A 24,963-nucleotide genomic window follows, 5' to 3' on the forward strand; every position below is an offset into this window, starting at 1 on the left:
GGCGGGGAGAGAGGTCGGATGAGTAGAGAGTTCCGTGAAAACGGCCACATACACGAGCAACATGGAGAACTATTCAACGGACTGTCTTGGTTTTAGTCTTCTGTTCGGAGGGAAGAAGACAATGATTAAGTTGTGAGAGAAAACAGAGTACAGCGGGGTGAGTGTACTTACAGATACCAGGAGTGTTTTTGTATGGCTTCTAGCTGTAAAAGAACACAGACGCAGCCAGTTAGTTACCCACACAGTACTCCTACTATGTCTAGTCAGTACCGTGAGTCTCTCTCCTCCCCTCTCCTACTACGTCTAGTCAGTACCGTGAGTCTCTCTCCTCCCCTCTCCTACTACGTCTAGTCAGTACCGTGAGTCTCTCTCCTCCCCTACTACGTCTAGTCAGTACCGTGAGTCTCTCTCCTCCCCTCTCCTACTACGTCTAGTCAGTACCGTGAGTCTCTCTCCTCGCCTACTACGTCTAGTCAGTACCGTGAGTCTCTCTCCTCCCCTCTCCTACTACGTCTAGTCAGTACCGTGAGTCTCTGTCTACCCCTGTCCTACTACGTCTAGTCAGTACCGTGAGTCTCTCTCCTCCCCTCTCCTACTACGTCTAGTCAGTACCGTGAGTCTCTGTCTACCCCTCTCCTACTACGTCTAGTGAGTACAGTGAGTCTCTGTCTACCCCTCTCCTCCCCTCTCCTACTACGTCTAGTCAGTACCGTGAGTCTCTCTCCTCCCCTACTACGTCTAGTCAGTACCGTGAGTCTCTCTCCTCCCCTCTCCTACTACGTCTAGTCTACCGTGAGTCTCTCTCCTCCCTCTCCTACTACGTCTAGTCAGTACCGTGAGTCTCTGTCTACCCCTGTCCTACTACGTCTAGTCAGTACCGTGAGTCTCTCTCCTCCCCTCTCCTACTACGTCTAGTCAGTACCGTGAGTCTCTGTCTACCCCTCTCCTACTACGTCTAGTGAGTACAGTGAGTCTCTGTCTACCCCTCTCCTCCCCTCTCCTACTACGTCTAGTCAGTACCGTGAGTCTCTCTCCTCCCCTACTACGTCTAGTCAGTACCGTGAGTCTCTCTCCTCCCCTCTCCTACTACGTCTAGTCTACCGTGAGTCTCTCTCCTCCCCTCTCCTACTACGTCTAGTCAGTACCGTGAGTCTCTGTCTACCCCTCTCCTACTACGTCTAGTCAGTACCGTGAGTATCTGTCTACCCCTCTCCTCCTACATCTAGTCAGTACCGTGAGTCTCTCTCCTCCCCTCTCCTACTACGTCTAGTCAGTACTGTGAGTCTCTGTATACCCCTCTCCTACTACGTCTAGTCAGTACCGTGAGTCTCTGTCTACCCCTGTCCTACTACGTCTAGTCAGTACCGTGAGTCTCTGTCTAACCCTCTCCTACTACGTCAAGTCAGTACCGTGAGTCTCTGTCTACCCATTTCCTACTACGTCTAGTCTACCGTGAGTCTCTCTCCTCCCCTCTCCTACTACGTCTAGTCAGTACCGTGAGTCTCTGTCTACCCCTCTCCTACTACGTCTAGTCAGTACCGTGAGTATCTGTCTACCCCTCTCCTCCTATGTCTAGTCAGTACCGTGAGTCTCTGTCTACCCCTTTCCTACTACGTCTAGTCTACCGTGAGTCTCTCTCCTCCCCTCTCCTACTACGTCTAGTCAGTACCGTGAGTCTCTGTCTACCCCTCTCCTACTACGTCTAGTCAGTACCGTGAGTCTCTGTCTACCCCTTTCCTACTACGTCTAGTCTACCGTGAGTCTCTCTCCTCCCCTCTCCTACTACGTCTAGTCAGTACCGTGAGTCTCTGTCTACCCCTCTCCTACTACGTCTAGTCAGTACTGTGAGTCTCTGTCTACCCCTCTCCTACTACGTCTAGTCAGTACCGTGAGTATCTGTCTACCCCTCTCCTCCTACGTCTAGTCAGTACCGTGAGTCTCTCTCCTCCCCTCTCCTACTACGTCTAGTCAGTACCGTGAGTCTCTGTCTACCCCTCTCCTCCCCTCTCCTTACTACATCTAGTCAGTACCGTGAGTCTCTGTCTACCCCTCTCCTAATACATCTAGTCAGTACCGTGAGTCTCTGTCTACACCTCTCCTAATACGTCTAGTCAGTACCGTGAGTCTCTGTCTACACCTCTCCTACTACGTCTAGTCAGTACCGTGAGTCTCTGTATACCCCTCTCCTACTACGTCCAGTCAGTACCGTGAGTCTCTGTCTACCCCTCTCCTCCCCTCTCCTACTACGTCTAGTCAGTACCGTGAGTCTCTGTATACCCCTCTCCTACTACGTCTAGTCAGTACCGTGAGTCTCTGTCTACCCCTCTCCTCCCCTCTCCTTACGTCTAGTCAGTACCGTGAGTCTCTGTCTACCCCTCTCCTAATACATCTAGTCAGTACCGTGAGTCTCTGTCTACACCTCTCCTAATACGTCTAGTCAGTACCGTGAGTCTCTGTCTACACCTCTCCTACTACGTCTAGTCAGTACCGTGAGTCTCTGTCTACCCCTCTCCTCCCCTCTCCTACTACGTCTAGTCAGTACCGTGAGTCTCTCTACCCCTCTCCTCCCCTCTCCTACTACGTCTAGTCAGTACCGTGAGTCTCTGTCTACCCCTCTCCTAATACGTCTAGTCAGTACCGTGAGTCTGTCTACCCCTGTCCTACTACGTCTAGTCAGTACCGTGAGTCTCTGTCTAACCCTCTCCTCCCCTCTCCTACTACGTCTAGTCAATACCGTGAGTCTCTGTCTACCCCTCTCCTCCCCTCTCCTTACTACGTCTAGTCAGTACCGTGAGTCTCTGTCTACACCTCTCCTACTACGTCTAGTCAGTACCGTGAGTCTCTGTCTACCCCTCTCCTCCCCTCTCCTACTACATCTAGTCAGTACCGTGAGTCTCTCTACCCCTCTCCTCCCCTCTCCTACTACGTCTAGTCAGTACCGTGAGTCTCTGTCTACATCTCTCCTACTATGTCTAGTCAGTACCGTGAGTCTCTGTCTACCCCTCTCCTCCCCTCTCCTACTACGTCTAGTCAGTACCGCGAGTCTCTCTCCTCCCCTCTCCTACTACGTCTAGTCAGTACCGTGAGTCTCTGTCTACCCCTCTCCTCCCCTACTACGTCTAGTCAGTACCGTGAGTCTCTCTCTACCCCTCTCCTCCCCCGTACCGTGAGTCGCTCTCTTCCTCACCCCTCTCTCTCTACCCCTCTCCTCCCCTCTCCTCCCCCGTACCGTGAGTCTCTTGTCAGGGTTGACCTGGATCATTCCTTTGAGCAGGGCCTGGCAGTCTGGGGGGATGAAGTGGGGCATGTGGAACACCCCACTCTTCACCTTCTCAAGGAGCTGGCGCAGGTTGTCATGGTCAAAGGGTAGAGCTCCCTAAACACACACACACACAGGAGATGAGAGAGGGGAGTTACAGAGCGAGAGACATCGAGGGGAGGAAAGAGATGGAGGGAGAGGTTCTTACCACCAGCAGTGCAAAGAGGATGACTCCACAGCTCCACACATCTGCCCTGCGACCGTCATACTTCTCCCCCTGCAATGCAAGAGGACGGCAGGACACTCAAGGAGAATAAAAGCGATTCACTGTTCATTCATGCAGTACAGACACACACAGAGATTGTGGATGTACGTCTGACCTCCACAGACGCACAGAGAGAAGGGAACTTACTCGGATAACTTCTGGACACGCGTAGTGAGGAGATCTGTCATCGTTCAGAAGAAAGAAAAGACAGTTCTTAACATGTTTTATTTATTTAACTAGGCAAGTCAGTTAAGAACAAATTCTTATTTACAATAATGGCCTACCGGGGAACAGTGGGTTAACTGCCTTGTTCAGGGGCAGAACGACAGACTTTTACCTTGTTAGCTCGGGGATTCGATCCAGCAACCTTTTGGTTTCTAGTCCAACGCTCTAACCACTAGGCTACCTGCTGTCCCCAAAATACTGTACGTCAGTAAGGGCGCCCGCCTCTACACACACACACACACGCAGGAACACACACACACTGTACTCACCCACAGCTGGTCTCTAGCAGGCTGTCTCCCACCTGTAGGGAAGCCATGCCGAAGTCAGCGATGCGGATGTTGTTCTTCTCATCCAGGAGCAGGTTCTCAGGCTTCAGGTCTCTATGACTACACACACACACACACACACACACACACACACACACACACACACACACACACACACAGGTTAGAGAAACAGGTCTGTTCTCTTCATTGACGTCTTCTTTTTCGCCTCTCTAGAGTTTAAACTGGATTGATTTGACATAGTGGCTGTATATATATATTGCTCTGACCATATAGAGTGACAGTGTACACACAGACTGACCAGGTGAATCCGGGTGAAATCTATGATCCCTTATTGATGTCACTTGTTAAATCCACTTCAATCAGTGTAGAGGAAGGGGAGGAGACGGGTGAAAGAAGAATTTTTAAGTCTTGAGACAATTGAGACATGGATTGTGTGTGTGCACCATTCAGAGGCTGAATAATGGGCAAGACAAAATATTTAAGTGCCTTTGAACAGGGTATGGTAGTAGGTGCCATGTGGAACAGTTTCAGTGTTCCAAGAACTGCAAAGCTGCTGGGTTTTTCACACTCAACAGTTTCCCTTGTGTGTCAAGAATGGTCGACCACCCTAAGGACATCCAGCCAACTAGACAACTGTGGGAAGCATTGGAGTCAACATGGGCCAGCATCCCTGTGGAATGCATTCAACACCTTGTAGAGTTCATGCCCTGATGAACTGAGGCTGTTCTGAGGGCAAAAGGTGTAGGGGACAACTCAATATTAGGAAGGTGTTTGTGATGTTTGGTATACTCAGTGTATATACTGCATTGCTGTAGTGTCTGACCATATAGAGTGACCGTGTATATACTTCTGTAGTGTCTGACCATATAGAGTGACTGTGTATATATTTCTGTAGTGTCTAAACATATAGAGTGACTGTGTATATATTTCTGTAGTGACTGAACATATAGAGTGACTGTGTATATATTTCTGTAGTGTCTGACCATATAGAGTGACTGTGTATATATTGCTGTAGTGTCTGACCATATAGAGTGACTGTGTACATATTGCTGTATACAGGATATTGCTGTAGTGTCTGACCATATAGAGTGACTGTGTATATATTGCTGTAGTGTCTGACCATATAGAGTGACTGTGTACATATTGCTGTATACAGGATATTGCTGTAGTGTCTGACCATATAGAGTGACTGTGTATATATTGCTGTAGTGTCTGACCATATAGAGTGACTGTGTACATATTGCTGTATACAGGATATTGCTGTAGTGTCTGACCATATAGAGTGACTGTGTACATATTGCTGTATACAGGATATTGCTGTAGTGTCTGACCATATAGAGTGACTGTGTATATATTGCTGTAGTGTCTGACCATATAGAGTGACTGTGTACATATTGATGTATACAGGATATTGCTGTAGTGTCTGACCATATAGAGTGACTGTGTACATATTGCTGTATACAGTATATTTCTGTAGTGTCTGAACATATAGAGTGACTGTGCATATATTTCTGTAGTGTCTGACCATATAGAGTGACTGTGTATATATTGCTGTAGTGTCTGGCCATATAGAGTGACTGTGTATATATTGCTGTAGTGTCTGACCATATAGAGTGACTGTGTATATATTGCTGTAGTGTCTGACCATATAGAGTGACTGTGTATATATTGCTGTAGTGTCTGGCCATATAGAGTGACTGTGTATATATTGCTGTAGTGTCTGACCATATAGAGTGACTGTGTACATATTGCTGTATACAGGATTTTACTGTAGTGTCTGACCATATAGCGTGACTGTGTATATATTGCTGTATACAGGATATTACTGTAGTGTCTGACCATATAGAGTGACTGTGTATATATTGCTGTAGTGTCTGACCATATAGAGTGACTGTGTACATATTGCTGTATACAGGATATTGCTGTAGTGTCTGACCATATAGAGTGACTGTGTATATATTGCTGTATACAGGATATTGCTGTAGTGTCTGACCATATAGAGTGACTGTGTATATATTGCTTTAGTGTCTGACCATATAGAGTGACTGTGTACATATTGATGTATACAGGATATTGCTGTAGTGTCTGACCATATAGAGTGACTGTGTACATATTGCTGTATACAGTATATTGCTGTAGTGTCTGACCATATAGAGTGACTGTGTACATATTGCTGTAGTGTCTGACCATATAGAGTGACTGTGTACATATTGCTGTATACAGGATATTGCTGTAGTGTCTGACCATATAGAGTGACTGTGTATATATTGCTGTAGTGTCTGACCATATAGAGTGACTGTGTACATATTGATGTATACAGGATATTGCTGTAGTGTCTGACCATATAGAGTGACTGTGTACATATTGCTGTATACAGTATATTGCTGTAGTGTCTGACCATATAGAGTGACTGTGTATATATTGCTGTAGTGTCTGACCATATAGAGTGACTGTGTATATATTGATGTATACAGGATATTGCTGTAGTGTCTGACCATATAGAGTGACTGTGTACATATTGCTGTATACAGTATATTGCTGTAGTGTCTGACCATATAGAGTGACTGTGTATATATTACTGTAGTGTCTGACCATATAGAGTGACTGTGTATATATTACTGTAGTGTCTGACCATATAGAGTGACTGTGTATATATTGCTGTAGTGTCTGGCCATATAGAGTGACTGTGTATATATTGCTGTAGTGTCTGGCCATATAGAGTGACTGTGTATATATTGCTGTAGTGTCTGACCATATAGAGTGACTGTGTATATATTGCTGTAGTGTCTGACCATATAGAGTGACTGTGTATATATTGCTGTAGTGTCTGGCCATATAGAGTGACTGTGTATATATTGCTGTAGTGTCTGACCATATAGAGTGACTGTGTACATATTGCTGTTTAGAGTATATTGCTGTAGTGTCTGACCATATAGAGTGACTGTGTACATATTGCTGTATACAGTATATTACTGTAGTGTCTGACCATATAGAGTGACTTTGTACATATTGCTGTATACAGGATATTGCTGTAGTGTCTGACCATATAGAGTGACTGTGTACATATTGCTGTATACAGGATATTGCTGTAGTGTCTGACCATATAGAGTGACTGTGTATATATTGCTGTAGTGTCTGACCATATAGAGTGACTGTGTACATATTGATGTATACAGGATATTGCTGTAGTGTCTGACCATATAGAGTGACTGTGTACATATTGCTGTATACAGTATATTGCTGTAGTGTCTGACCATATAGAGTGACTGTGTATATATTACTGTAGTGTCTGACCATATAGAGTGACTGTGTATATATTGCTGTAGTGTCTGGCCATATAGAGTGACTGTGTATATATTGCTGTAGTGTCTGACCATATAGAGTGACTGTGTATATATTGCTGTAGTGTCTGACCATATAGAGTGACTGTGTATATATTGCTGTAGTGTCTGGCCATATAGAGTGACTGTGTATATATTGCTGTAGTGTCTGACCATATAGAGTGACTGTGTACATATTGCTGTATACAGGATATTGCTGTAGTGTCTGACCATATAGAGTGACTCTGTACATATTGCTGTATACAGGATATTGCTGTAGTGTCTGACCATATAGAGTGACTGTGTATATATTGCTTTAGTGTCTGACCATATAGAGTGACTGTGTACATATTGCTGTATACAGGATATTGCTGTAGTGTCTGACCATATAGAGTGACTGTGTATATATTGCTGTAGTGTCTGACCATATAGAGTGACTGTGTACATATTGATGTATACAGGATATTGCTGTAGTGTCTGACCATATAGAGTGACTGTGTATATATTGCTGTAGTGTCTGACCATATAGAGTGACTGTGTACATATTGCTGTATACAGTATATTACTGTAGTGTCTGACCATATAGAGTGACTGTGTATATATTGATGTAGTGTCTGACCATATAGAGTGACTGTGTACATATTGCTGTATACAGTATATTACTGTAGTGTCTGACCATATAGTGACTGTGTATATATTGCTGTAGTGTCTGACCATATAGAGTGACTGTGTACATATTGCTGTATACAGGATATTGCTGTAGTGTCTGACCATATAGAGTGACTGTGTACATATTGCTGAATACAGGATATTGCTGTAGTGTCTGACCATATAGAGTGACTGTGTATATATTGCTGTAGTGTCTGACCATATAGAGTGACTGTGTACATATTGATGTATACAGGATATTGCTGTAGTGTCTGACCATATAGAGTGACTGTGTACATATTGCTGTATACAGTATATTGCTGTAGTGTCTGACCATATAGAGTGACTGTGTACATATTGCTGTATACAGTATATTTCTGTAGTGTCTGAACATATAGAGTGACTGTGCATATATTTCTGTAGTGACTGAACATATAGAGTGACTGTGTATATATTGCTGTAGTGTCTGACCATATAGAGTGACTGTGTACATATTGCTGTATACAGGATATTGCTGTAGTGTCTGACCATATAGAGTGACTGTGTATATATTGCTGTAGTGTCTGACCATATAGAGTGACTGTGTACATAGTGCTGTATACAGGATATTGCTGTAGTGTCTGACCATATAGAGTGACTGTGTATATATTGCTGTAGTGTCTGACCATATAGAGTGACTGTGTACATATTGCTGTATACAGGATATTGCTGTAGTGTCTGACCATATAGAGTGACTGTGTACATATTGCTGTATACAGGATATTGCTGTAGTGTCTGACCATATAGAGTGACTGTGTATATATTGCTGTAGTGTCTGACCATATAGAGTGACTGTGTACATATTGCTGTATACAGGATATTGCTGTAGTGTCTGACCATATAGAGTGACTGTGTATATATTGCTGTAGTGTCTGACCATATAGAGTGACTGTGTACATATTGATGTATACAGGATATTGCTGTAGTGTCTGACCATATAGAGTGACTGTGTACATATTGCTGTATACAGTATATTGCTGTAGTGTCTGACCATATAGAGTGACTGTGTATATATTACTGTAGTGTCTGACCATATAGAGTGACTGTGTATATATTGCTGTAGTGTCTGGACATATAGAGTGACTGTGTATATATTGCTGTAGTGTCTGACCATATAGAGTGACTGTGTATATATTGCTGTAGTGTCTGACCATATAGAGTGACTGTGTACATATTGCTGTATACAGTATATTACTGTAGTGTCTGACCATATAGTGACTGTGTATATATTGCTGTAGTGTCTGACCATATAGAGTGACTGTGTACATATTGCTGTATACAGGATATTGCTGTAGTGTCTGAACATATAGAGTGACTGTGTATATATTGCTGTAGTGTCTGACCATATAGAGTGACTGTGTACATATTGCTGTATACAGGATATTGCTGTAGTGTCTGACCATATAGAGTGACTGTGTACATATTGCTGTATACAGTATATTGCTGTAGTGTCTGACCATATAGAGTGACTGTGTACATATTGCTGTTTAGAGTATATTGCTGTAGTGTCTGACCATATAGAGTGACTGTGTACATATTGCTGTATACAGTATATTTCTGTAGTGTCTGAACATATAGAGTGACTGTGCATATATTTCTGTAGTGACTGAACATATAGAGTGACTGTGTATATATTGCTGTAGTGTCTGACCATATAGAGTGACTGTGTACATATTGCTGTATACAGGATATTGCTGTAGTGTCTGACCATATAGAGTGACTGTGTACATATTGCTGTATACAGTATATTGCTGTAGTGTCTGACCATATAGAGTGACTGTGTATATATTGCTGTAGTGTCTGACCATATAGAGTGACTGTGTATATATTGCTGTAGTGTCTGACCATATAGAGTGACTGTGTATATATTGCTGTAGTGTCTGACCATATAGAGTGACTGTGTATATATTACTGTAGTGTCTGACCATATATAGTGACTGTGTACATATTGATGTATACAGGATATTGCTGTAGTGTCTGACCATATAGAGTGACTGTGTACATATTGCTGTATACAGTATATTGCTGTAGTGTCTGACCATATAGAGTGACTGTGTATATATTGCTGTAGTGTCTGACCATATAGAGTGACTGTGTACATATTGCTGTATACAGTATATTGCTGTAGTGTCTGACCATATAGAGTGACTGTGTACATATTGCTGTTTAGAGTATATTGCTGTAGTGTCTGACCATATAGAGTGACTGTGTACATATTGCTGTAGTGTCTGACCATATAGAGTGACTGTGTATATATTACTGTAGTGTCTGACCATATAGAGTGACTGTGTATATATTGCTGTAGTGTCTGGCCATATAGAGTGACTGTGTATATATTGCTGTAGTGTCTGACCATATAGAGTGACTGTGTATATATTGCTGTAGTGTCTGACCATATAGAGTGACTGTGTATATATTGCTGTAGTGTCTGACCATATAGAGTGACTGTGTATATATTGCTGTAGTGTCTGGCCATATAGAGTGACTGTGTATATATTGCTGTAGTGTCTGACCATATAGAGTGACTGTGTACATATTGCTGTTTAGAGTATATTGCTGTAGTGTCTGACCATATAGAGTGACTGTGTACATATTGCTGTATACAGTATATTACTGTAGTGTCTGACCATATAGAGTGACTTTGTACATATTGCTGTATACAGGATATTGCTGTAGTGTCTGACCATATAGAGTGACTGTGTACATATTGCTGTATACAGGATATTGCTGTAGTGTCTGACCATATAGAGTGACTGTGTATATATTGCTGTAGTGTCTGACCATATAGAGTGACTGTGTACATATTGATGTATACAGGATATTGCTGTAGTGTCTGACCATATAGAGTGACTGTGTACATATTGCTGTATACAGTATATTGCTGTAGTGTCTGACCATATAGAGTGACTGTGTATATATTACTGTAGTGTCTGACCATATAGAGTGACTGTGTATATATTGCTGTAGTGTCTGGCCATATAGAGTGACTGTGTATATATTGCTGTAGTGTCTGACCATATAGAGTGACTGTGTATATATTGCTGTAGTGTCTGACCATATAGAGTGACTGTGTATATATTGCTGTAGTGTCTGGCCATATAGAGTGACTGTGTATATATTGCTGTAGTGTCTGACCATATAGAGTGACTGTGTACATATTGCTGTATACAGGATATTGCTGTAGTGTCTGACCATATAGAGTGACTCTGTACATATTGCTGTATACAGGATATTGCTGTAGTGTCTGACCATATAGAGTGACTGTGTATATATTGCTTTAGTGTCTGACCATATAGAGTGACTGTGTACATATTGCTGTATACAGGATATTGCTGTAGTGTCTGACCATATAGAGTGACTGTGTATATATTGCTGTAGTGTCTGACCATATAGAGTGACTGTGTACATATTGATGTATACAGGATATTGCTGTAGTGTCTGACCATATAGAGTGACTGTGTATATATTGCTGTAGTGTCTGACCATATAGAGTGACTGTGTACATATTGCTGTATACAGTATATTACTGTAGTGTCTGACCATATAGAGTGACTGTGTATATATTGATGTAGTGTCTGACCATATAGAGTGACTGTGTACATATTGCTGTATACAGTATATTACTGTAGTGTCTGACCATATAGTGACTGTGTATATATTGCTGTAGTGTCTGACCATATAGAGTGACTGTGTACATATTGCTGTATACAGGATATTGCTGTAGTGTCTGACCATATAGAGTGACTGTGTACATATTGCTGTATACAGGATATTGCTGTAGTGTCTGACCATATAGAGTGACTGTGTATATATTGCTGTAGTGTCTGACCATATAGAGTGACTGTGTACATATTGATGTATACAGGATATTGCTGTAGTGTCTGACCATATAGAGTGACTGTGTACATATTGCTGTATACAGTATATTGCTGTAGTGTCTGACCATATAGAGTGACTGTGTACATATTGCTGTATACAGTATATTTCTGTAGTGTCTGAACATATAGAGTGACTGTGCATATATTTCTGTAGTGACTGAACATATAGAGTGACTGTGTATATATTGCTGTAGTGTCTGACCATATAGAGTGACTGTGTACATATTGCTGTATACAGGATATTGCTGTAGTGTCTGACCATATAGAGTGACTGTGTATATATTGCTGTAGTGTCTGACCATATAGAGTGACTGTGTACATAGTGCTGTATACAGGATATTGCTGTAGTGTCTGACCATATAGAGTGACTGTGTATATATTGCTGTAGTGTCTGACCATATAGAGTGACTGTGTACATATTGCTGTATACAGGATATTGCTGTAGTGTCTGACCATATAGAGTGACTGTGTACATATTGCTGTATACAGGATATTGCTGTAGTGTCTGACCATATAGAGTGACTGTGTATATATTGCTGTAGTGTCTGACCATATAGAGTGACTGTGTACATATTGCTGTATACAGGATATTGCTGTAGTGTCTGACCATATAGAGTGACTGTGTATATATTGCTGTAGTGTCTGACCATATAGAGTGACTGTGTACATATTGATGTATACAGGATATTGCTGTAGTGTCTGACCATATAGAGTGACTGTGTACATATTGCTGTATACAGTATATTGCTGTAGTGTCTGACCATATAGAGTGACTGTGTATATATTACTGTAGTGTCTGACCATATAGAGTGACTGTGTATATATTGCTGTAGTGTCTGGCCATATAGAGTGACTGTGTATATATTGCTGTAGTGTCTGACCATATAGAGTGACTGTGTATATATTGCTGTAGTGTCTGACCATATAGAGTGACTGTGTACATATTGCTGTATACAGTATATTACTGTAGTGTCTGACCATATAGAGTGACTGTGTATATATTGCTGTAGTGTCTGACCATATAGAGTGACTGTGTACATATTGCTGTATACAGGATATTGCTGTAGTGTCTGACCATATAGAGTGACTGTGTATATATTGCTGTAGTGTCTGACCATATAGAGTGACTGTGTACATATTGATGTATACAGGATATTGCTGTAGTGTCTGACCATATAGAGTGACTGTGTACATATTGCTGTATACAGTATATTGCTGTAGTGTCTGACCATATAGAGTGACTGTGTACATATTGCTGTTTAGATTATATTGCTGTAGTGTCTGACCATATAGAGTGACTGTGTACATATTGCTGTATACAGTATATTGCTGTAGTGACTGAACATATAGAGTGACTGTGTATATATTTCTGTAGTGTCTGACCATATAGAGTGACTGTGTATATATTGCTGTAGTGTCTGACCATATAGAGTGACTGTGTACATATTGCTGTATACAGGATATTGCTGTAGTGTCTGACCATATAGAGTGACTGTGTACATATTGCTGTATACAGTATATTGCTGTAGTGTCTGACCATATAGAGTGACTGTGTATATATTACTGTAGTGTCTGACCATATATAGTGACTGTGTATATATTGCTGTAGTGTCTGACCATATAGAGTGACTGTGTACATATTGCTGTATACAGTATATTGCTGTAGTGTCTGACCATATAGAGTGACTGTGTATATATTGCTGTAGTGTCTGACCATATATAGTGACTGTGTATATATTGCTGTAGTGTCTGACCATATAGAGTGACTGTGTATATATTGCTGTAGTGTCTGGCCATATAGAGTGACTGTGTATATATTGCTGTAGTGTCTGACCATATAGAGTGACTGTGTACATATTGCTGTATACAGCATTTTACTGTAGTGTCTGACCATATAGAGTGACTGTGTATATATTGCTGTAGTGTCTGACCATATAGAGTGACTGTGTACATATTGCTGTATACGGGATATTGCTGTAGTGTCTGACCATATAGAGTGACTATGTATATATTACTGTAGTGTCTGACCATATAGAGTGACTGTGGCAGAAGTCCAGCGCTGAGATGATCTGTCTGAAGAACTTCCTGGCCTCTTTAGGCGTCAGTCTGCCCTTCTTCACCAGGTAGTCAAATAACTCTCCTCCTGAGACATGCTCCAACACCAGATACCTGGGAGGGAGGGAGGGAGGGCGGGGAGGGAGGGAGGGAGGAATCAAATACTGTATGTTTCAGCATATAATAATAACAAACTAATTCCCCCACTGTACATGGTCATACATACTCTCACACACTTTGATGTGTACATGCTTAAACATGCATAGGCCTGTTCATAATGTCACACGTTCAGTACAGCACCAATTATCACTCACACATACACATTCGTGCATGCACACACACACACACACACTCACGCACAGTATATTAGTATATTATTATATTATTGAGTTTTGGTACAGTAGAAGAGACGGGCAGAAAGAGAGGGAGAAAGAATGTGGGTGAGAAAAGAGGATAATATACTTACAGGTATTTGTTATTCTCATAAACATCATGCAGCTTCAGCACATGAGGGTGCTCTATTAGTTTTAGTATAGCTATCTCCCTCTCCACCTGGAGACAGAGAGAGAGAGAGAGAGAGAGAGAAGAGTTACGAACAGAGAGGAGAGAGAGAGAGAGAAGTTACAAAAAGAGAGGAGAGAGAGAGTAAGAGAGAGGAGTTACAAACAGAGAGGAGAGAGAGAGAGAGAGAGAGAGAGAGAGAGAGGAGTTTCAAACCGAGAGGAGAGAGAGAGAGAGAGAGAGAGAGAGGAGGTACGAACAGAGAGGAGGTAGAGAGAGAGAGGAGGTACGAACAGAGAGGAGGTAGAGAGAGAGAAGAGTTACGAACAGAGAGGAGAGAGAGAGAAGTTACAAAAAGAGAGGAGAGAGAGAGAAAGAGAGAGGAGTTACAAACAGAGAGGAGAGAGAGAGAGAGAGAGAGAGAGAGAGAGGAGTTTCAAACCGAGAGGAGAGAGAGAGAGAGAGAGAGGAGGTACGAACAGAGAGGAGGTAGAGAGAGAGAGGAGGTACGAACAGAGAGGAGGTAGAGAGAGAGAGGAGGTACGAACAGAGAGGAGGAAGAGAGAGAGGTACAAACAGAGAGGAGGAAGAGAGAAAGAGAGAGAGAGAGAGAGAGAGAGAGGAGGTACGAACAGAGGGGAGGAAGAGAGAGAGAGAGAGAGGGGGAAGTATGAACAGAGGAGGTAGAGAGAGAGAGGAGGTGAGAACAGAGAGGAGAGAGAGAAGAGGTACTAACAGAGTGGAGGTAGAGAGAGAGAGAGAGAGAAAGAAGAGGTACGAACAGAGTGGAGGTAGAGAGAGAGAGAGAGGAAGTAGAGAGAGAGGAGGTACGAGAGAGAGAGAGGAGAGGTACGAACAGAGAGGAGAGAGAGAGAGAGAGAGAGCGAGAGAGAGAGGAGGTACGAACAGAGGAGAAAGAGGGAGAGAGAGAGAGCGAGAGAGAGAGGAGGTACGAACAGAGGAGAGAGAGGAAGTAGAGAGAGAGGAGGTACGAGAGAGAGAGGAGAGGTACGAACAGAGAGGAGAGAGAGAGAGAGAGAGAGAGAGAGAGAGGGAGAGGTACGAACAGAGAGGAGAGAGAGAGAGAGAGAGAGAGAGAGAGAGAGAGAGAGAGGAGGTACGAACAGAGAGGAGAGAGAGAGAGAGAGAGAGAGAGGAGGTACAAACAGAGGAGAGAGAAAGAGAGAGAGGAGGTACGAACAGAGGAGAGAGAGAGAGAGAGAGAGAGAGGAGGTACGAACAGAGGAGAGAGAGAGAGAGAGAGAGAGAGGAGGTACGAACAGAGGAGAGAGAGAGAGAGAGAGGAGGTACGAACAGAGGAGAGAGAACGAGCGAGATTGAGAGGCGATAAAGACAGCAGGAGCAAGTCCGGAAGCGAGAGATAGCAAGAGATCGATAGAGAGCGAGCGCCAGTGAGCGCATGTGACAGAAAGAGCTTGTGAACACACAGTGCATAGCCTATACACACACCTCCTCTACCCCAGAAGTAGAATACAAAAGAAGAACCAAAGAGGAAGAAGAAGCTGATGACATATTGTATGTCAAACTACATTCATTATTAACGACAGCACGCTGGCTGGTCTATATAATGTGCTCCTACAAATGCCTAATAGCAGGCTCATGGCTCTCTCTGTAGGCTACTGGACCTTCAGAAGGACAGACTCTGAGAGCCTCTGAGTCCCAATTGGCACCTTATTCGCCGTGAAGTGCACTACTTTTGACCAGGGCCCATGCTCTGGTCGGAAGTAGCCCACGCTGTCGGGGATAAGGGTGCCATTTGGGACACAAGCAGCTTCTCTGGGCTCATACCTTCATGAGGACAGACTCGGACAGCTTCTCTCGGTTCACAATCTTTATGGCCACCTTCTGTCCCGTGATACAGTGGACTCCCAGCTTCACCAAACCTGGGAGAGAGAGAGAGAGGGTGGAGGAGGAGAGGAGATGGGGGGGAGAGAGAGGGAGAGAGGGAGAGAGAGAGAGAGAGAGAGAGAGAGGGCGGAGGAGAGGAGATGAGAGGGAGAGAGAGAGAGAGAGAGAGAGGGGCGGAGGAGAGGAGATGGGGGGAGAGAGAGAGGGAGAGAGGGAGAGAGGGAGAGAGGGAGAGAGAGAGAGACAGAGAGAGAGAGGGGGGCGGAGGAGGAGAGGAGATGGGGGAGAGAGAGAGGGCGGAGGAGAGGAGATGGGGAGAGAGAGAGAGGGGGGGGAGGAGGAGAGGAGATGGGGGGGAGAGAGAGAGAGAGAGAGAGAGGGGGGCAGAGGAGGAGGAGGAGAGGAGATGGGGAGAGAGAGAGAGAGAGAGAGAGAGAGGGGGGCAGAGGAGGAGGAGGAGAGGAGATGGGGAGAGAGAGAGAGAGAGAGAGAGAGAGAGGGGGGGCGGAGGAGGAGGAGGAGGAGGGGATGGGGGAGAAAGAGAGAGAGAGAGAGAGAGGGGGGCGGAGGAGGAGGAGGAGGAGAGGAGATGGGGAGAAAGAGAGCGGAAAGTAAGAAAAGAAAGAGAGAGAAAAGCTTTGAGTTTGTCTCGTTCGTTTTGCTTCTCCTTTACTTTCAACGCGGCTCCATTCTCATTCACAACAAGTGAGCCAGAACCCATACAGGGGACACGGGTGGAGCATGGCCTCGCCCATACCATATCGACTTGACTAGGCAGAACCCAATGGCCTAATTCAGCGACTGCAGTCTACGTCGGCCTGTCTATGGTTCAACCAGTTCAATCCACCAAGGCTACACCAGCCTGTTCTCAGCACTGACATCCGATACTCACCAAAACCTCCACAATAAACCAAGCAATTTCAGTCTTCTCTATCGATGTCCATTCATGCCAGCTGGTCAGTCTACACAGGTCTGAACGAGTCTACCGAGGGGACAGATTCCCAGACCAGGATTAAGTCTACTCCTAGATTAAAAAAGCTCCAGTGGGAAGAGAGTGTTGTTTTAGTCCAGGAATAGAGAACAGGCTTAATCTGAGCGTGGTACACCTGCCTTTATTAGATCAGTTCAATCTGCTAGTCCAAGTCTCCGCCGTCGAGGGGCCTACTTTACTCTGGCGGAAGGTCACTTCGCTCCAATATGAAGGTCCGGATTTACCAGACACAAATGAAACCTAATCCTGGATTTAAAATGCCGTTTCAATGGAGAATGAAGATTCCCTTTAGCCCTGGACTAGGCTTAATCTGTGACCGGTTAGTTAGTTAGTTAGTTAGACTTCAGAGCACCAGGAGATGAAAGATACCGAGATTGGCCAGACTGTGTCCACCCCTGTACTGTTACTGTCAATGAGACGCACGCCTCAGAGACACATGGATTCATTCCTGAAGGACACAGACACCATACACAAACAAGCAGACAACACGCACACAGCTACTCTCACAAAAACAAAACATTACATGCAACATCATACACACGTAAAAGCTGTGACCGCATGCTTGACATTACTGATCCCGGATATTTGCAAATGGCAAGACTATCGGGGCATATCGGCCCATCCGTGTGAGTTGCTTGCACTACTGTGACATACATCACATACACACACATATTAATCCTGAGGACATCATGTCCAGGCGCACATAGAGCGGACTCTTTAGACAACCAATTGTATTTCTCGGCCTAATATACATCAATAGTTACAGACGTGACTATTTTAATCTACCATGCATTGATAATAGCAGCTTTTGCGCTTGGTGATGAGTTTAAAGGGAGCGGTGGAAGTACGCTTACCCGTCTGCCCCTTCCCAAGGGTTTTCTCCAACCGGTAAGGCCCGACGTATTGGGCCGACTGGCCTACGGACAGCTCCTTGCTTGTCATGATATCCGTGCGTTGAAAGCGAAATGATATGATGATAAGGAGATCAACTCGCAGTTTTTTTCAGGAGGAATGTATAGCTGTCGGTCCTGGCATCAGAACGGCTCCGCGGTAATAACATTACAGACGCCTAGCGATGTTGTCACAGGGAGGAATGGAGAGAGCGGTTGTAGTCGTGATGACAATATCGTGGCCTATAGTCTCGGCAGGGCTACTCCCGTGCACTTGCCCTTTTCTATGCGGCTATTGCATACATTTTCCGTCATATAAATTCGGTAAACTCAGTTTATTATCAACGACCGTGAATTGACTAAACAGGAATGAAACAAGGGGACGTTAGAAAGTGGAAGAGGGAAACTCGTACGGAGATTTTGACAGGTGCATATTTGAGAAGTCCAAAATAACGGAAGTTATTATGAATTACAATTATTATTAACAATAGACGTAATAAATGTGTCCTATTGTTCATATTGGTATAGACAGATAGATGTAAGCAGCTGGAATAGCCTATCAAAAACTATTTCATCAGATAGGCTCAATTTAACGGCTAGATTGCACACAATTCTGCACCTCATAGCCTACACCCGATGCTGTCATAAGTGATCCTTATAATAACATAATAACGACATTTGTAAAGAATCTTATCATCGTAACATATTTGTGTCTTCCTCCACCTCTTTTTGTCTCATTTTGGTATGTAGACTATCTCTGCTCCGTCCTTCAGGCTATATGAATAGTAATTTTCCGTTATAGCCTCAAAGGGGTGGTTTTCCCAATATCCGGTGCACTCTTCGGATTATCCCAGGGCCTGGTATCAGGAAATAGAGGGTAACAGAGCGTCAAAACAGCCGCCCTGCTATCCGCACCCGTTCGGACTAGCCTAGACTTCCCTCAATCTGTATTCCCCCAGTCAACGTCTGTCAACAATTTCACTTTGCGTTTCTGTTCGGACCAAAATGTTATTTTTCTTTCGAGAAATAATCGTTTTCTCTATTTATGTGAAACGCTCGATTGGATGGTTGTAATACATCGTGGTTCTACAAAAAAAAAAAAAAAAAAGCATATTTAGCTGGCGTAGTACTCTCCTCCCTCCCTCTTTCTTTCCCGTGCACTCTCCCCTCCCTCCCTCGCCGTCTATGGACATATCACACCATCCCCGCTCGCGCTCCTGTCGCCGCTGGTTCCAAGAATCATCCTTCACCGGCGTCCTTGTGCAGAAAGATGCAGCTTCAGAAGCGATTCGAAAAATATCTGCTTGTCTGTCGAAGTTCTTTGCATCCACAATCCATCACCGGATAGCCTCCCTTCTGGCCGCAAAAAAAAACACGTTATTTTTTTCTCTCTCCCCTCTTCTTCTCCTCCTCACACGATACGGCAGCATCAGCATCCGGGTTCCGTTCCGCCCCCCCCTTTTTTTTTCTCCTCCACCCCATCCCTTCCCCGTCTGCCTCTCCTTAAAATATGCTTTCCGTCGCCTCCTGTTCGCTCACCTACTTCTGTATTCAAACACACCAACTTTTGAAGGGCTGAGGGGGAAACACATGAAAATACCCTTTCCGACATCTAATAGTGTAAAGAAAAGAAGATACACTTGTTGTTGAATGTTCTTGTAAAATAGAATAGTATAGAATAACAAACCGATTAATTTACTTCCTTTTAATAGTTTTTGTACGTCCCTCTTTGGTCCATTTCCACGTCTTTCTTATTTCATCACAGGCAACACAAAATGTAATACCGTCATTTACAAGTGTTTAACTAAAAGTACGTTTCTCTTGATCTAGCCTATTGATTGGTCAAACCAGACAGATATTATTCATCTCACGTCATTTCTATGACGTGTCTAGTTTCTCTCATTAGATGCATCAACAGTCTTAGCGAATGGATACCAATAGCCATTAATAATAGGCTAATAGGCATAGCATGTTGCCACACCGTCATGCAGTTCCGCGTTTGTACAAAGGGTGTAGTACTTGCTCATAGCGCTGACTTGGCAGAAAGTAATTTACAATATGAATTTCATTGCACTTAATGAGATTATTTTTGATTGATTTATTGGCCCAATTATTATTATTTGAGATGATGGACGTATTATTAGTGTCTTGTGTCGTATATGTGGGCTTATTATACGACACAGCTTATTCAGTGGATCGTTTACAGTGTGTGAATATAATGATACTTTGTGTGAAATACATGGACTGATAACATCAAATTCCTTCCTTTACCATATGGCCTGTATACATTTGAGTGGGCAGAAGGTGCACATTTATTTTTACTGCAGTTCACTTCATAACCACCAGGGGTCAGACTATATGAACAGGCAGATGACATGAAGGTGTAATTCAGTGGTCACCAAATGGTCAATCTGCAGTTGATTCAGAAGCCCTGCGCACCAGGGCTGCATTCCCAACACGAATTAAATTATGAGGCGTTTCAGGTCCGAAGAGAAAATAATTGTACGCTCGCAGACCCCGTTAAAAACGAGGGCTGAGGGGCTTACGTTGCAAACTTCCCTTGCTTGGCTAATCATTTGGACCGACGACAAATATGGCCGCGGGGATTCCCCCAAGGGCTGAGGGTTTAGGCTCGAGGGCTGTCTACTTTGAGTTTGAAACGCAGCACAGGTAGGTAAAAGTGTATCTATTTGGAACCATTCAATTTGTCTGAAAACACAAACTCGCCCTATCAGGCGAACCGGCAGATCTGTGGTTAAATCGAGTGCGCCTACTGTGCTGGCCAATTGGATTGCTCAAATCACCGTGCCAACAGCTTCGAAGACCCGGCAACAGCGAAGTTTGATTTCATGACTTTTAAAAACATGACCAGAGAGACTGTCAAATAATACAGCAAATAGCTGCTGTTTTTATGAGTAAGTTTTGATTCGGCACTGTAAACACAGTTTTTATTAATCACTATTACAAAATATAAAACGGCAGCTGCAATGGATGAGTAGCCAAGTGTATAGATAGCCCAGCGTTTGTATTATTATTAGCAGCTTATGTCTATTTTAATATCAAGGAATATTTCACTTTCTCTGGTCATAGATGCGGCTCGAGTTTCGCCATCAGGTGGAAGACGGTGTCCGCTCTTTGCTCAGTCTAACGGGGGGAGAGGAACCGAAGGAGAGAGCAGTGACCGTCAGAGGTGGACCCTCTGCTTGCTGTCTCCCTACCTCCGCTGAGACTAATGCCGTGTTCAAAACTGGGCATTTTTAAATCACCTACTTCAGTGCGTTTAAGACAACTGGGTTCTCGGGAGAGAAAAAAACTAGATCAGACTGGGAATAAATAGTTTTGAACGGTCATCCAACTCGGAATTTCAAGACGGAAACACAGGCATCTTTTCTAGAGCTCCGACTTTCCGACCTGAATATCGCTGATGTCATGATTTGAACTCGTTTTTCTCCCCAGTTCTCAGTTGTCTTGAAAGCACCATGATCATGACGCAAGATACATCAGTCCGGTAAAATAAAAAAATGGTCTGAGAAGAAGAACATCGCTGGCATATATAGCCAATATGCTGTGTTAATCTGTTAGACCTACTGCACAAACCTAATTCCTACAGAATTGATTGAGTTTGAGTTTATTTTTAAAGGGACAGTGCACATTAATCAACGTTTCAGTAAAAGTGCCGGTTTTAGTCAGCCGGCTAATTTCAACGGCAGTCCCTGGGCAGGTAAAAACAATTACAATATAGACAATCATTGAGCAGTGAGCACACGCAGAGCAACATAGGACAAGCAAGACATAGCATACACACAGAGCAACATAGGACAAGCAAGACATAGCATACACACAGAGCAACATAGGACAAGCAAGACATAGCATATATAGAGCAACAATCATTGGACAAGCAAGACATGAGCACACAAGACAGAGCAACATAGGACAAGCAAGACATAGCATACACACAGAGCAACATAGGACAAGCAAGACATAGCATACACACAGAGCAACATAGGACAAGCAAGACGTAGCATACAGATAGAACAAAAAGCAGCAAGACCAAATTCATAAAAGCAACAAAGTGTTTCCACACCTCACAGACAACATGGAAAGTGGCAATACACAGCTAGGGATTATGATCACAAATCTGATTGACCTTTAGCAATGTCTTCATGCATTTTGTGAAAGTGTGATAGGTGGTGCAGTTATGTGTATCTGGTGGCATAACTGTTTTTATTAGGTTAATATAAATCAAATGTAAGTCATGTTTAAAGGTTGGTGACCACTGGTGTAATTGATTGAAGTCTTCTTATCCCCTGTGTATCCACAGACAGTAATAAATTAATCCTGTTAGTGTCTTTACAACGAATCATTCTCAACAACTGATAGAGTTCAGACTGTTGACCAGTAGGTCAAGCAGCAGGTCACCTAGTGGTTTGAGCATTGGGCCAGTAACCAAAAGGTTGCTGGTTTGAATCCCTGAGCGGACAAGGTAAAGAACTGTTCTTCTGGCTCCGAACAAGGCAGTTAACCCATTGTTCCCGGTACGCCGTCATTGTAAATAAGAATGTGTTCTTAATTGACTTGCCTAGTTAAATAACGTTTTTTTTAAAGCTTGGTGTAGGCTACTACTATGTGCACTACTATGTGCCCTAATAGACCAGCGGGGAGATTAAAATGGTACCTACCACATACACTTGTATGTGGTAGGTACCAAACATTCTTTGAATGGTTTGTTATATGTGATAAACCGTGTTTAACGTCAATTTTTATAATTTACTTCGCTACTTGAGTCATCCCTCTCCGCTCTCCCCATATGCCGCTTTCCACACAGACCTAGCCCCGCCCCCTGTCACTCAACGAGCGCATATGTTGCGCTCAATCTGCACCGTCAATGCAGCGCATTGCAACAATGTTGTTTTCGCTTTTCCCTCTTCATATAAATCCAGTAGTATTCTATAATTACACTATTAGTTTATGTTGCTTACATCTGCAAACAGCTAGTTTGTCTGTTCTTAGCAAGTTGGGCCTACATCTTGTTAGCCGATAATGCTAATCGCTAGGTAGCTAGCTAATACATGTACTGAGTCGGAGCAAACATCATTACTAATACAGCCTGATAATAGCAGTGATGGTGTAGACCTAAATCAGCATGTTGTTTGTGCAACAGTACCTTCTAAATCAAAGAGGAATACAAGAAGCATTAGTGTGTTAGCTACATGAACTAGCCAAGAGAAAACACAATGTAACCAAAGATTATAGGGTTCCCTAGGAAGCAATTATCAACAATTTGGTTCCTACCCTATCACAATAACTCCTCCCTGGCATTTTCATTCGTTTTCATGTCAAACAACACTATTCAAACTGCCCACTATCATATTCTTACTACAGAATTAGAATAGTAATTATATGTCCATGATTCCAACATCTCACCGAAGTGTTTTGCTCCAAATCACAAGTCAAATCGCTGTTGCAACATTAGGTACAAAATACATTTGAGATTGTTTGCCCATACCGTGCAGCCCTACATGGCAGTGTGGAAATGATCTCAAATGAGTGCAGGAAATGCAGAAATGTATGAAAATGCTAAATATATATATTTTGGGTTGAAGTTGAATTGAACAGTATAAAGCAATCAGAATGGAGAAGGACCCATTGAAATAATGTAGAATGTATGTGTTGCCACCCCGAGGTCATGCACTACTTATAAAGACATTTTAGAAATGTTATAGTTTAAAAAACATAAAATATCGTCAACATTTTCTTTAAATAGCGTGATATGATATGTTGGCCATATCGCCCAGCACTACCTCCCAGTAACGTGGGCTCCCCGCGTCTTTATCCCCAGTCAAGTCAAGCAAGTGTACTACTGTTTACCCCTATCCCTTTTAAAGTCCCGGGGGAAAGTTGGTTTAAATGGTATTGTAATGAAACAGCAGGGGAGCAGGTCTCGAATCCTCGACCTTCTAGCCCGAGGGTAGGCGCGCAAAAGCATGCTCGTGCGCCAGAGTCGATTTCCGCGTTTATAAACCCAGGGTCGTTACAGTATGTACCCCCGTCCACATAGACTACCCCACCCCTTCCCATATGCCTCCCTGACATAACTCTGGGATGAACCGAAATATCTCCTCCCTCAGTAAAATTCCACTCAGGCATAGGAGTCCCACTGAAGATCCAGGGGTCCAGTAAGGTTAGAGTAAATATGTCTGGATTGAGCGCTGTCCTGCGGGGTATACGAAGCAAGTTAGATCTACTCAGGGTTTTCTAAAGCTAACCAGCTTCAGTTAACTTCACCTTCCAATTCAGGCTTCATCCTTACTACGACGGTGGATATTGCGCGGCCACCTGCCGCTAACCATAGCATGTTGCACATGGCTAATCAAACGCCGAACTCTTCGTTGAGACCATGCTGAAACGTCAATCCATGGGCGAGTCAGTGGCACATTTTAATTTGTGCCGTAATTAAAACGAAAGAAAAGTTATTGCAAATTCAGCAAGCTATGGTGTGGAATACGTTTTTATTACTGACATCTTTATTCTATTTCTTATCCTTAATGCTGACTTTGGTGTGCTTATCAATGCACTCACCTTTTCCCCCCCCATTCCTTAAATCATACTGTGCGTGAAGTTTAAAATGTATTCCGTCATTACTACATTTGCAAAGTGATGTATTGTAACATTAACACACAAAACATTTGAATACAATATTGAATCAGTCTTCCTCAAATCAAGGGTAGATGATGCA

At 43.3% G+C, this 24,963-nt stretch overlaps 1 protein-coding gene across 5 annotated transcripts in view; it reads right to left on the reverse strand.

Moving 5' to 3' along the window:
• Window positions 1–19,652, reverse strand: part of brsk1b (BR serine/threonine kinase 1b) — a 30,047-nt gene extending 10,395 nt beyond the window's left edge. For 3 of the 5 annotated variants that reach the window (XM_042327266.1, XM_042327265.1, XM_042327264.1), the window contains exons 1-9: window positions 18,192–19,652; window positions 16,287–16,381; window positions 14,443–14,528; window positions 13,950–14,090; window positions 4,019–4,135; window positions 3,672–3,705; window positions 3,468–3,536; window positions 3,230–3,376; window positions 172–203 (exon numbers count right to left, since the gene is read on the reverse strand). In XM_042327266.1, the coding sequence (XP_042183200.1) occupies window positions 172–203; window positions 3,230–3,376; window positions 3,468–3,536; window positions 3,672–3,705; window positions 4,019–4,135; window positions 13,950–14,090; window positions 14,443–14,528; window positions 16,287–16,381; window positions 18,192–18,279 (809 nt within the window). In that variant the 5' untranslated portion in view covers window positions 18,280–19,652. Of the gene's footprint in view, window positions 1–171; window positions 204–3,229; window positions 3,377–3,467; window positions 3,537–3,671; window positions 3,706–4,018; window positions 4,136–13,949; window positions 14,091–14,442; window positions 14,529–16,286; window positions 16,382–18,191 lie in introns of those variants that run through there. The other 2 variants (XM_042327267.1, XM_042327268.1) reach the window with 2 other exon arrangements.
• Window positions 19,653–24,963: the final 5,311 nt, after the last annotated feature.

The sequence above is a fragment of the Oncorhynchus tshawytscha genome, linkage group LG09, assembly GCF_018296145.1.
Source record: "Oncorhynchus tshawytscha isolate Ot180627B linkage group LG09, Otsh_v2.0, whole genome shotgun sequence".
In the NCBI taxonomy this organism is placed as follows: Eukaryota; Metazoa; Chordata; class Actinopteri; order Salmoniformes; family Salmonidae; genus Oncorhynchus; species Oncorhynchus tshawytscha.